This window comes from Theobroma umbraticum, unplaced genomic scaffold, assembly GCF_002168275.2.
Source record: "Theobroma umbraticum cultivar Fairchild unplaced genomic scaffold, ASM216827v3 scaffold_50.0, whole genome shotgun sequence".
Taxonomy (NCBI): domain Eukaryota; kingdom Viridiplantae; phylum Streptophyta; class Magnoliopsida; order Malvales; family Malvaceae; genus Theobroma; species Theobroma umbraticum.
In genome coordinates, this window is record NW_018397261.1 from 4,380,007 (window position 1) to 4,392,738 (window position 12,732).

The following is a 12,732-nucleotide window of genomic DNA, read 5'->3' on the forward strand; positions in this document are numbered from 1 at the left end:
AGTTCGTAACGTAAACAATTCACGTTAAGTGTTCTAAAACGTAAACATACATACATATACATTAATTTTAAAAAATTAAAAAAAAAACTTAACACTAAAGAATTTGAATACAAGAGAAAGGATTTAAATTTTACATTTTAATATAAATTATGTGATAAGATATAAGTAAACATGATTTCATGGTTACTTTTATCTATTTACTGATGAAAAATTTAAATACTTAGATAAATTTATAAATATTGTTTATGTTTTGAACTACAAAAAATATGTTAATTTTTATTCACCGTGTGCATTTCATATTCATAGTTTATATAATAAATCAAATCAAAATTCATGTTGCTTGACGTAATATTTTATCAGTCATAAGGTAAAATGGTTATTAAATATTCATTATTACGTTGAGAATGTGAAATTTGTCATCTGGTAAATAATGAAAAATACCAACTTACTCATAAAAGTTACTCGTAATAACTTATTATTATTATAGAACAAAGCACATGTGGCTTTAATTTTACAAGTTGGGGACTGCATCAGCTTAAATTTCTATTTTCTATCTTTTAAGAGAAGAAAAGAAAAGAAAAAATCAGGTAGAGCCAACCGGGCAGTAGTGACTAGTGTAACGTTCGAAGGAGTAGCGTGTCACAGTCTATGCTTTGCTCTCTAAAATCGACATCTTGCATTTTTTGTTTTCTCTTCGCTGATACAATCAAAAAGCTTTTGCCCTTTTCCCTCTGCAACGTCCCCTTCACTTTCTCTCTCTTTCAAAGCTGCCTTTTTTTCCTCACTATTTTAAGTCCATAACCGCTCAACAAAAACAAACTTAGTTTTTGCTTCTCTCACTTTCCCGATACAACAAAAAAAAAGAGAGTCCTGCAGAGCCAAGAGTTGTCCAAAAACCATGCTTTCGAGGGTGAACGGCGGTGTCGTTTGGATGGAAGATAAAGAAGATGAAGAATCTGCTTCATGGAACAGGACCAACAACAGCAACAGCAACAATAACAATAGTGTTATCATGGAGAACAAAGAAGAGATGGGTTCGTTATCTACATTCAAATCCATGTTAGAAGAAGAATGGTACGTAGCAAACAACAGTATTTCAAGCCATCAAGATATTAGAGACCTTTCATTCTCACCAAATCTTGCTGACCATCAAGATAATATTTTGCTGCATCATCATCATCAGCAGCAGCAGCAGCACCATCCAGTGGATTCTTCCTCTTCCTGTTCACCATCTTCCTCTGTTTTCAACAATCTTGACCCCTCTCAGGTACACTACTTTTTGCAACCAAAACCAACCTTATCTTCACTCCTTAACGTTGTTTCTAATAACCCTTTAGAGCATGGGTTTGATTTGAGCGAAATTGGGTTCCTTGACAACCAAGCAACAAATGCTACTACTCTGTTGAACAGGGGAAATGCTGGGGTTTTGGGTAGTTTCACTGAGTTAAGCCATGGTAATCAGATAGACACTGCTAATTTGTGTGCCGAGACTCAGTTTTCGAGTTCTAGGATGGTTCAGCTACCGGAAAATGGTGCGGGGTTCGCGGGTTTTCAAGGATTTGATGAGAATCCTGGAACTGCTCTGTTTTTAAATAGGTCGAAGTTATTAAGGCCACTGGAAAGTTTTCCTTCAGTCGGAGCACAACCAACTCTTTTCCAAAAAAGAGCAGCTTTGAGGAAGAATTTAGCTGATAATGGAGGGAATTTCGGGTTGTTAGGTGGAGGAAAGGTTAATGCTCTGAATGGAATTGAGGGAGATGAAGGGAAAAAAGAAATGGATGAAGAGAATGAGAAGAGGAATATTATCAATAGAGATGATCTAGAAGATGTGAGTATTGATGGGTCTGCTCTAAATTATGATTCAGATGAGTTTACTGAGAATAACAAGGTGGAGGAAACTCTTAAAAATGGTGGGAATACTTCGAATGCAAACAGTACTGTCACTGGAGGAGATCAAAAGGGTAAAAAGAAAGGGCTTCCTGCTAAGAATTTGATGGCTGAGAGGCGCCGTCGAAAGAAACTCAATGATAGGCTATACATGTTGCGGTCTGTTGTTCCGAAGATTAGCAAAGTAAGAATTTCCTTCACGTTTCTCTTTTTTCTATATTTTCCCCCTTCTCTTTTCGTTTTTATCTCGTGAATTCAAGTATGAATTATTGAGTTATTTTAGATCCTCAGAAATATCAAATATTCTGACTTTTTATCTTTGTTTTCGTGGTTGATGTTTTTGTATTATGTGTGAATGAGTGGCATCTTTTGTTTTTACATGTTCCCCCAAAATGCTCTGAGAAAGTTGCATTCATTTCTCTCACATGGACTCTGGTAGAGTGTTTTAAATTTCACTTTGGACCACATTCCAGCAAGTTAGTTCTTTTAAGTCATCCATAAGTAAAGTAACACTCGATAATTGCATTATATAATATATATATATATATTTATCCTGTCTTTTGTATTGGGGCAGCAACATACTTCGTTTTCTATGGCTGCATTTGGTTCTCTTCTCTAGCCTTTGATGGCTGCCTCCTGTTTTTGCCGAGCGTTCACCCTTGTCCTTTGCACTGCTTCTTTTTCTTATTCCAGCCTATTTATCTTGAACTTTCCTTGTTTTTGTCATTTTTATACACTTGAATTGTTCAGGGTGATTTGTCGTTTAAATTCATGTTCTAGGGTTGAAAATATATGGCTATAAACAGAAATAATGGGTAATAAGTATCTGCAGTTCATTAATTGTTATAAAGTACAAAAAAAAAAAAAAGAACTACTGAAGCAATTTCAAATGAGTCTATGATAATTGAGGCTTCTTGTCAAAGAAAATTTTGGTGTGGACTCACCAATACTGTGCTTCAGATTGAGTGATGAGACTTTTCTTAGGGTCAGAATGGCTAGGTACCTTTGCCTTGTACTGGTACACATGAAGTTCTCAAACATCAAAACTAATATGAGAACCTTTTTCAGATAGAATTGCTGGACTCTTCTGTAGATGTTTGTGCTTCTGTTCATTAACTTCACAATTTAATTTATAATCCCATCCAACTTGAACAAAGAACATGTTACTTTCACTTCCTAAGGAAGGCTTCATATTCTCTCAGTTTTGCTTCTTAGAAATAGTATGATTTACTTTTACCCTTCTACTAATAGATGGATAGAGCTTCTATTCTTGGGGATGCAATTGAGTACCTGAAGGAACTTCTGCAAAGGATCAATGACCTCCACAATGAATTGGAGTCAAACCCTCCTAGCTCTTCACTCACACCTACAACAAGCTTCCATCCTCTGACGCCCACGCCAGTTACCTTGCCCAGTCGTATCAAGGATGAACTTTGCCCCAGTTCATTACCCAGTCCAAATGGGCAGCCAGCAAGGGTAAATTCGTCTCCTTATGCTATGAGCTACTCTCATTTTTCTCTTATCATATATCATAAACTCATTTTTATTTCCAGCATACTTAAATTTGTTTCTGCTACCATATCTAGTTTCTCACTTTCTGAGTCTGAGCAAGATCAGTATTTAATTAGTCATGCATTAGATGTAAATGTTCATCCACGTGGGTTGCCACTAGACCTAGTAACTTTGAATAGGACACGACAACACAACATCAAGTTGAGTGAGTTTGAGTTAAGGATAATCGTGTTTTGTGTCTTAAATGTATAAAACCCTCCAAACTCGATTAAGACATGTTTAGTTAATCGTATTATTGTATATTTGTATAACCCATGCCTGTTTATTACTTATTTAATTAATCATGTAAACACATTTAAATAATTTGTTTATGACCCGTTTAAACTTCATATAAATACTTTTTGCATTATAATTAATGATAATGGTGAATTTTATTATACTTGCTGCATAGGATTATTAGTTTAGAGTTGAGCAATAAAATTATATTTTATTTACAACTGTATGTATTTTAAGTTAATTATATTAATCGTGTTTTCATGTTAATTGTTTAAACGATTTATAAATCGTGTTGTATCATATAAAATTTATCCTAACTCATTTAATAAACGTGTTACTTATATCGTATTATGTCACATGTTTATGATCCTGACACGTTCAATTAATTGTATCATAAACATGGTTAAAAGGCATAAACACGAATTGCCAGTACTGGTTGCCAAATAGTGAACGTATTTTGGCAGGCATATCCGGTAAAATCAGTCCATAGGTGCATAATAGGGAATGTGGGTCATGGGTTTTTCTCTCTGCACTCTCCTTTATGTGGGTTGCATGTAGGCGGCATTACAGACGAGTCATGTTGTATGTTTTATACAAATTGTGATACTAACTAATTTAGCTGTCGTGGTTACAGAACTTCTGAATCATTTGGTTTTAATTTGCTGTATATACAGGTTGAAGTAAGGCTGAGAGAAGGAAAAGCTGTAAACATCCACATGTTTTGTGGCCGCAGACCAGGCCTCCTGCTGTCCACAATGAGGGCTTTGGACGACCTGGGGCTAGACATCCAGCAAGCAGTCATTAGCTGTTTCAATGGTTTTGCCATGGATATCTTTCGAGCCGAGGTACAATTTCTTACCATCGTAAAGTGTTCTCACTCGCTTTTAAAATTTTCGCCATGGGATGTTTAAATCGATGGTGAGTCTTGTAAAACTTACCTGCTCCCCATAAAAGCAAACAAATGAAAAGCCTGAACCCATGTATTGCTCCAAGCTGCGAATCCTCGGTAAAAAACAACTGGGGGAGTTAATACAACGTTTTCCTGCTTCTCTTTTTGCCCCTCTATTATAATCTTTTATAAAATTGAATGATTTTACTATCCACTTAGTTCAATCTTTTCAACTGCTTTTCCACCTGATTTTGATGTGCATGAGCCGTTTTGTCCTTTTACTTTTATTGAGAAAAGCATCTGAAGATCGATGCATCACTTTCTCCTTTGTGGTTTGAAATGCAAGTAATAGAGAGGAGGTTATTCTTTCCAGTATTTGATGATTCAGATATCATTGATGTGTGTTCCTATTTTCAGCAATGCAAGGAAGGGCAGGACATCCATCCTGAGCAGATCAAAGCTGTACTTCTGGATTCGGCCGGCTTCCATAACATGATATAGTTTTTCTTCAGCAACTGTATCTGAACTACAAACAGACTTGTTATCTCCAAAGAGAAAGTGAGCAAGGTGCATTTTGTTTCAAGTGTGTACGAGTCCAACCTTGAGAGCTTTAAATTAGTTTGAACTAAAAGCTTTTGGAAGAATTTGAGAATCTGTAATCTTTGAGCTATTTTTTTTTTTTGAGCTTCTTAATAAATTTCTGCTATTAAAATTTAGCCAGATTCTCTCTAAACCTTTTCTAGCTTAACTTAAAAGCACATATTTGTTGATCCTGGATAGATAAGCATCTTCCTGCATTCTTTCAATTGATTTAAAACTTGTCTTGCTTTTGACTTCACCTGTAAATTGAGACGACAGATTTTTTGTTATTAGAGATGGTACCGTAAGCTTTAAAAGACTTTAGGAAAGTTGGGGCCTTTAATTTATGTTAATTTATTCTTTTTCTTTTATGTCGTATGAAACTTAAAAACATAGGCGGTAGTATCATTTTTGTACCACGTTGTCTTCAGTTCTGAAAGTCAAAGATTTAGTCGGTTGGTATTAATCGTGACTTAGTATGAGCGAGGGGGTTATGGTACTTGCCCCAACAAGCCACCTTGTAAGTTGCATGACTTTTGCTGCTTTCGTCAAAGACTAGCTTTGAGTAAACATGTAATTGTTTGTTAACCTTTTGCCACAACAAAAGAACATGTGGTGCACCTCCAACGTGGATAAGCTGTCAAAATTACTATGTCCCAGTTGAAGTAAAAGGTTTATTATTATCTCCAATGAATGAATGGGGCCCTGATGTAATTTGCTCCCACCAGGGGCTCTGCACTTTTCCCACCTTTGGTCTCGAGGAAGAGATGTTAGTCAGACTATGACTATATACATGTTTACATTTTCCAAGCAGAAAGGAGGAAGTCGAGCAAAGAAATTAATATAATAATATCAGCCAAATGCTGATTATTCAAACCCAATCCCACTACTCGGGCGGCCAGCATTGAACCGGAATTCCACTGTTTATAGTTAAAAATCAACCGCCTTTAACATTCAGGCACTTACCGAGCTGCTCGATACAATGGATCTTGCAACAGTGACGTCCAGAAATCAATCTGGTGAAGTTCCTGGAAACCACTGACGTTTAGAGAAGTTAATACTCATGCACTCATGTACCAATCACCCTTATAACTGATGCACTGTTTTGGATGCGATTACAGTTAGTCCCAACGTTTCTTTTACATTAGTTATCGGTTTTCAGCAAGGATTAACCAATCTATATCCTTCCCGCTTATAGAAACCAACGACCCACATCCCACAGCATCTCCTTCGGTTCGAGGCAAGACCAGACAAATGGCCACTCAAAACCCTGCTTCCTTGATTTATTACAGAGAGAATATCCAGACAAGACCCCAAAATTTTCACAACATTGAGAAGGATCAAGGGCATCGAGCAACACATTGCAACAGATTCAACAACCACAATCACAGAGGAGATTTTTAACAAATAAGAAAACTGATTTAACTTTCTACTACTTGATAAAAAAACACACCGCTACAAATAATGTGCTCCGCAGAAGTATTTTGACTACTTCCAGCTATATAGCAAAGACAATATCTTTGCAGAAATGCACCCAATAACAATGTGCACTACTGAATAAAAAATACAATAAAAACCAACAAAATGATATGCTTACTTGAAAAGACATTAGATTGTGTACTAACTTACTTACATTCACAGGTTGAAAAGGGGGAAGGGGGGAAGGGGGGTAAAACATCTCTGTACAAGGGGTATCGAGGATGGTTGCAAAAGCAAGGCTGGTGTAACCACGCTTGGAATTCAAATTCGGGTATACATATTTATGTATATAAAAGACACCATACACTACTACCTCCACAACATTTCCAAAACTGGACATACCATTTGTGCCATCTATGACTTTCTGAGACAAACTTGCTGCCAATATAGACTCACAAGTCAATTTCAACTCAATTAATTCAAGTTCTAACCAACTGGAATGTCACTATAGCACTCCTGACGCCTCCACCCAAAAGCTGAAACAAGAATGGCACATGTTACCTACGATGAAATAACCTTTGGGATGCTGGAACAAGGTACACGAGCAAAAAAGAGGGAGGCAGCATCAAAGGCAAATACATGATGGTCAATTCAAATTGATCATTTTCCACAACCTATACAAAACAAGATCCGATACTTTTGGAAATTGTCAGGAGGGTATACGCACCTAGAATATTACTCAGAACCATTACAGCCAAGCCTAACAATTCTCTGCACTAAATCCTGGACATTTCACTTCTTTGGCATCTAGCTCTTCAGCAGAAACTGGATTATCCTCACCCTTGGAACTCAAGGACCCTGGCTTCATCTTCTGGACCTCCTCCCTACTGTAGATACCAATTTTGCGGACCATGGCACAAAATTCCCTAATTTACAAGGAAGAATTTAATAATGATGTAAGCCATCAAACATATGAAACAAGTGAAATGCATTCGAATGAAGACAAGAATCCTTACTGCCAGGGATCATCTCCAACAAGCATCATATCACCCTCATCATCAGTATAAACAACAAGCCAATCCCTTCTAGGAGCCATTAATTCACCTCCAAAATCAAATAATTGATCCAATTCAGCAATCAGTTCTTCATAGTTGTTGAACTTTGTAAGATCCACAGACCTACCAAGAGCAATACCCTGCTTGTGAACCTGAAAAATAAAAATGATCAAGTTCCTTACAGATTTCATAACAGCAAGTTATATTATCAAGACAAGAGAGTGAAAGAACCTTAGTACAGCTCCTAGTTGAAACACTAGCAGGTTTGCTTTGAATCTCTCTTGTATGGGGCTGACCCAGATGAAACGTTTTGTCCTGCTCATTAAATGCAGACAGGCCCTCCGGCAATTGCGAGACCTTTGACTTTTCAAACTTTTGATCAGATTCAAACGCACGAACTTGGTGTGAGGAAGGTTGCATATGACCCACCGGCTTATTCAACACATTTATATGGGAGACTGCTGGCTCTGACGAAACAGAGTTACTAATGAGAGGAATGCCAAAGAGCTTGCAGTTTCCTTCTCTAGATTTTCCAGCCTCATGCTCTTGTACTGATGATGTTTTCGAGATCAAATCTCTTGAATGAGCTGGACTCTCAAAATGAGATGAGGTTGGGGGAGGCATCATCCAGTTCCCATGTGAGTGCTCAATCCTATGACCTTGAAGTACAGGATACTCACCAAAACCACTAAATCTACCATTTCCTCGTGCTAGGTAAGGCATGTCAGAACCTTGCACGGTAGGCTTTGCATTATTGTCAACCAACTTGAGCGAGAGCCCTGAGGGTATGAGGGACCAAGAGCCAAGCTTCCCTTCCTGCTCAAGTAGTTGTTTTCTAATTGGATTCCCAGCTGCTAAAGTTTGATCAGCTAAGGGTGGACAATATCCATGGGACGAATCAGCATTTAACCCAAAACCTGAGAGAAGGTCAGAGTATGTTGGTTCATGCCTCCCGGAAGACATCCAGTTCTCTGACCCAAATCTCCTTGAAGCAGAAACCACATCAATCTTCTCATCATCTACTGAAGGTGGCCAAATAACTGACTTTTCAGCAGTGTCAGACTCATTACTCTCAGCAAAGTTGCCTCTCAAGGTCGAGAATTCTTGACCTTGCAAGACCCTTGAAAACCCACTAGCTGGTGAAGGGTCTACAGTAACTTTGGATGAACCTGAGAAATGAATGAAATTCAATTGATCTCTCCCACTGAGCTGTTACATGAAAATATATTACAAATCCATTATACACGAGACAGGACCTACCTTCCCTAGTAAGCACAGAGGAATCAGGGGATGAAGGCACTGCATTTGATCGAGGCCTTTTTGGCCTGGGCATTGGAAGGGGATTTAGGGCAGGAGGAGCCAAAGCAGGTTCAATTTTCCAAGGAGAAACTCTCTCTGGACGAGGTATGGTAGAAGTCTCATCCCATCGCACCTATAACAGATATTAGAACATTGTTTCAAAATCCCCAAACCTTTGAGACATTCTACCATTTGTTTTAATAATCTAAGAAACTGTAAAATGGTCAAGTTAAAATCTACCTTGAGGCATCTCCATTTAGAATCCTGCCACCTTTTTGGATCACAATCTTCAGTTCCAACTATTGTTCCAGTAAACCTGCAATAACAAAATGGAAAACATTATCTCAGTTTGGCTCCATATCAAGTTGAAAACCGTTGGCTTTATGCAGTAACATACGAGAGACTTCAAAAACAATTTTTTTGATAAAGCCACAGAAGGATATAGTGCCAGCAAAAAGAAAGGTAGACACAAGCCATACCTCTGCTCAGGAGCTTCTTCACCTTCAAATCTCATTTTGAACCTCATCCCTATAGAGTAATTGTTCTTTACTGACTCAACATACTGATCAAATGGAACAATAAACTCAGCTGGGCTTGTCCTATAACAGAAAATTGAGAAGTGTAAGTACAAGAAACAGGAACAAAGTCCTCTAAAAACAGCATTGTTAGAGTTGCAAATTCATCACCCACTGATCTATTGGGGAGCTGTCAAATATCATGCCAGTAAAAATGTAATAGCACAGCAAATAGGTAGCCTGATCTATGTACCTAGGTTTGTAATACACAGTGAATATGGTTCTTGTTGTGTAGGCATGCCATGCTGTCGCAAGCACACCTAGATGCATGCTATGGCTTGATATTACTGATGAAGGAACATTGCTCTGCTGCCTCATTGCGCGTCGTACACCAACACGTAGGTCTCCATTCTCACCTCTAGAAATTACATTTCATTTCCATGCATTAATTATCAAGCTCAAACAAAATATTCCAAGCTAAAACACCATTTTTCCACAGCAAAAGTTGGAAAGCAGGCAAACCTTAAAAATATAAATGCATCCCCTGCAACAAGCCTCTTGGAGCTAACAAAAACACTCCAACCACTTTGAAGCAAGTGCCTTCTTGGTTGACCTGGTATTCCCATCAAAATTTGAATCAAATTGTAAACTAAACAACTTTTAACTTGAAACTGATTAATCAGAAGAGAACCAAGTTAAATAAATAAAAGAATACATTGACCAGAACTTGTATGAACATGTCATGACCAAACTCCTTGAATTTCATTGTGCATCATGTATAAGCATGAAAACTAAACTTGCATTTACGCGTGTCTAATTATTTAGGTGTAAAAGCATTACCCCTGAAGATATGCCGAAATCGCCACTCATTCGCATGCAAATCCTTAGCAACCAACTCCTGGGTTGGAGGTTGCCGTGACATGTCCTGTTACAAAACATGCCCAAATGAATCACAGCCTAATTATCACAAAGGAAAACCAAAAGGGAACTACACATCCGCAGCAGATAAACACAAACCAATGGTGGAAGACATTCATCCGCATGCCGCCTAAGCACTGAAAACCCACCATGGGTGCTTGTATCTGAGGCAGTCAGGGTCTTGCAAAAGGAATGCACATGGAACCGTGGTGGTGGAGGAATAGGAGGCTCCTTGTCCACGGTGTTCTCATCTTGCTGGAAACATTTGATAGGGTAAAGAAGAAATCAACAAACCAATAGAAATTCAACTCTTTATCAACTCCTAAGGCAAACTGCGGAGTAACAAAATACAAAAAAGAGACCAAAGCTTACATTTGGTTCAGGAAGTAAAGTCACTTGTGCAAAAACCTCATCCGTATCTGGTTCAGCCTATATAATTAACAGCAGAAGATTCTACCTCTCGTTAGCAAAACAAAACCACAGAAGAAAAAGAAAATCCCTACAAATCGTAGTAAAAGAGGTGCAAGGAACCTTTAATTGAACGTTAATCACGCGACAAAGGATCTTTGATGGAAGATCATACACTGGCATCTGCTGGTCTGCTACCTGATTAGTAGACGCTTCAACCTGATTCACCAGAACTTGTGGTTAACGAGCAAATTAAAAACAAACCCGGAAATGGAAACAGAAAAACAAAAACAAACAGGAAAAGCGAAGGGAAACTATAACTCACTTCAAATCACATTCATTGTCCCCAAAAGAACATTTAAAATTAATACGACTGTTAAGTTACACGGGTTCCCTCTAGAGGCCAAAATAAAATAAAATGGGAAAAAGAGAGAAGAAGAAAACTGGAAGAAAGAAGTTGGAAGGGAAACCTGTTCTATGTGACCTTGAGGAAAGTAGAACACGCGCTCTCCTTCGCGAGGGACGGTCACTAGAGGTCCAGCACATGCATGCCATAGCTCCGTATACAGCGCCGTTTCAGGGTCTATTTTTCACACACAAAACAATACCAAAGTAAACATCTAGCGGCAAACCAAAAACCAAAATTGAGAACCTGCATCAACAGAGATGGAGAAAAGAAATCCAGAAAAGAGAGTGAAGGCAGGAGGAAAGAATTCTACCTCTGACGGCAGCGGGACGAGTCGAATGACCATTTTGCCCTTCCATGGTGTTCCTTGCATCATTTGGCTCGCTATAACCAGAGGAAAAACTATCTCCTCTTCCGTTAACACAGTTTCCCTTAATTGATACCTCCGAAGTAGTCATTTCTTCCAAATCTTTTAGCTCAGATCTCTCATCTGACACTCGCAAATTCTTCACTCAAACTAAAACTAAAACTAGAATTCCACTTAATCTACCATCACCACTGTTATAAAACCCTAGCCGCTCTCTTCACCTCAAAGCACAAGTCTTTCTCTTTTCTCGTCTATCTTTCTCTGAGACGTTGATCAAATCAAAGAAATAAATTTCCAGTACCTGAAAAAGGAAGCCTATTTTTCTCTCAATTCACCACCAATCTTCTTGATTTACGCATCAATCAATCAATTTACTCTCTCTCTTTCTTTCCACTTTCTATCTCTAGTCGCTTTCACTCTTCCCCTTCCTTCTGCAGAAAACACCTCAGCCTCTATCTTCTCTTCCACCTATATCAATTGCAGCAGATGAAAAATCAGAGCTCGTACACACCATAAAGAAATTATTTTGAAAAAAAAAAACTTTCTTTCTCTCTCTATCTTCTTTCTCTGGTTTTTTCCTTTTTCCTTCTCTCTCTTTTTCTCGTCCCTGTCTGTCTGTGTGTGTCTGTCTGATGAGGGGTCGAGGGACTTAACCAAGGGTGGTCAAACCCGCGGAGGCAATGGCAATCATTTCAACCCCGGTCAATTTCTAACCCACTGAACAACCGGCTTTAACCTGTCCGACCTCCTTTATCAAACCGGCTACACCCGGTGGACTTATCAGGGTGGGGAGGAGTCAAGGGGACCAGATAGGCAGCTTATATAAATTTTAAAACAAGAAAAATTCTTTGTTAATTAATAAAGGCGGCTTCCCCTTCCCGGTATGGGTTTTAACGACGTTTGCCTTGCTTCCGTCATAATGTGTCGACGATTGATTGGGTTGGCATGTAACGTCGTTTGTCCTGGCGTTAGTGGGAAAGTTGTTCTGTTTTTATGGGGAAGTGGCTTTGTCGTGCTATTAACGGGCAGGTTTGGATGGATGTGAAGGGGTAAGGAGAGAGAGAGAGAGATAAAGAACGAGAAAGAAAAAGATAAGGGAAAAAGTTAATGGGCGGGGGAACTTGGGGAGGGGGTGTGCGTAATTAACACTTCCTCCAGCGCACGTTAGCTAATGTTGCTTTCTTTATTTAATATTTTTCTAC

The 12,732-nt window shown here is 38.5% G+C and overlaps 2 protein-coding genes across 2 annotated transcripts; one reads left to right on the forward strand and one right to left on the reverse strand.

Annotated features, from left to right (window-relative positions):
- Nucleotides 1-555: 555 nt before the first annotated feature.
- Nucleotides 556-5,377, forward strand: LOC110417779 (transcription factor ICE1-like). Its single transcript, XM_021430302.2, has 4 exons — nucleotides 556-2,071; nucleotides 3,139-3,363; nucleotides 4,350-4,520; nucleotides 4,982-5,377. Exons 1-4 carry the CDS (start codon nucleotides 899-901, stop codon nucleotides 5,063-5,065), a joined length of 1,653 nt encoding a protein of 550 aa, XP_021285977.1. The 5' UTR covers nucleotides 556-898; the 3' UTR covers nucleotides 5,066-5,377.
- A 1,183-nt stretch (nucleotides 5,378-6,560) lies between these two features.
- Nucleotides 6,561-12,318, reverse strand: ARF2 (auxin response factor 2). Its single transcript, XM_089783732.1, has 14 exons — nucleotides 11,477-12,318; nucleotides 11,228-11,340; nucleotides 10,881-10,976; nucleotides 10,722-10,778; nucleotides 10,449-10,604; nucleotides 10,272-10,356; nucleotides 9,954-10,044; nucleotides 9,685-9,849; nucleotides 9,396-9,515; nucleotides 9,157-9,232; nucleotides 8,878-9,049; nucleotides 7,849-8,786; nucleotides 7,579-7,769; nucleotides 6,561-7,488 (listed from the first exon to the last, which is right to left on the reverse strand). The coding sequence occupies exons 1-14, from the start codon at nucleotides 11,619-11,621 to the stop codon at nucleotides 7,323-7,325; spliced, it is 2,571 nt and encodes an 856-aa protein (XP_089639858.1). The 5' UTR covers nucleotides 11,622-12,318; the 3' UTR covers nucleotides 6,561-7,322.
- Between the last annotated feature and the right edge of the window lie 414 nt (nucleotides 12,319-12,732).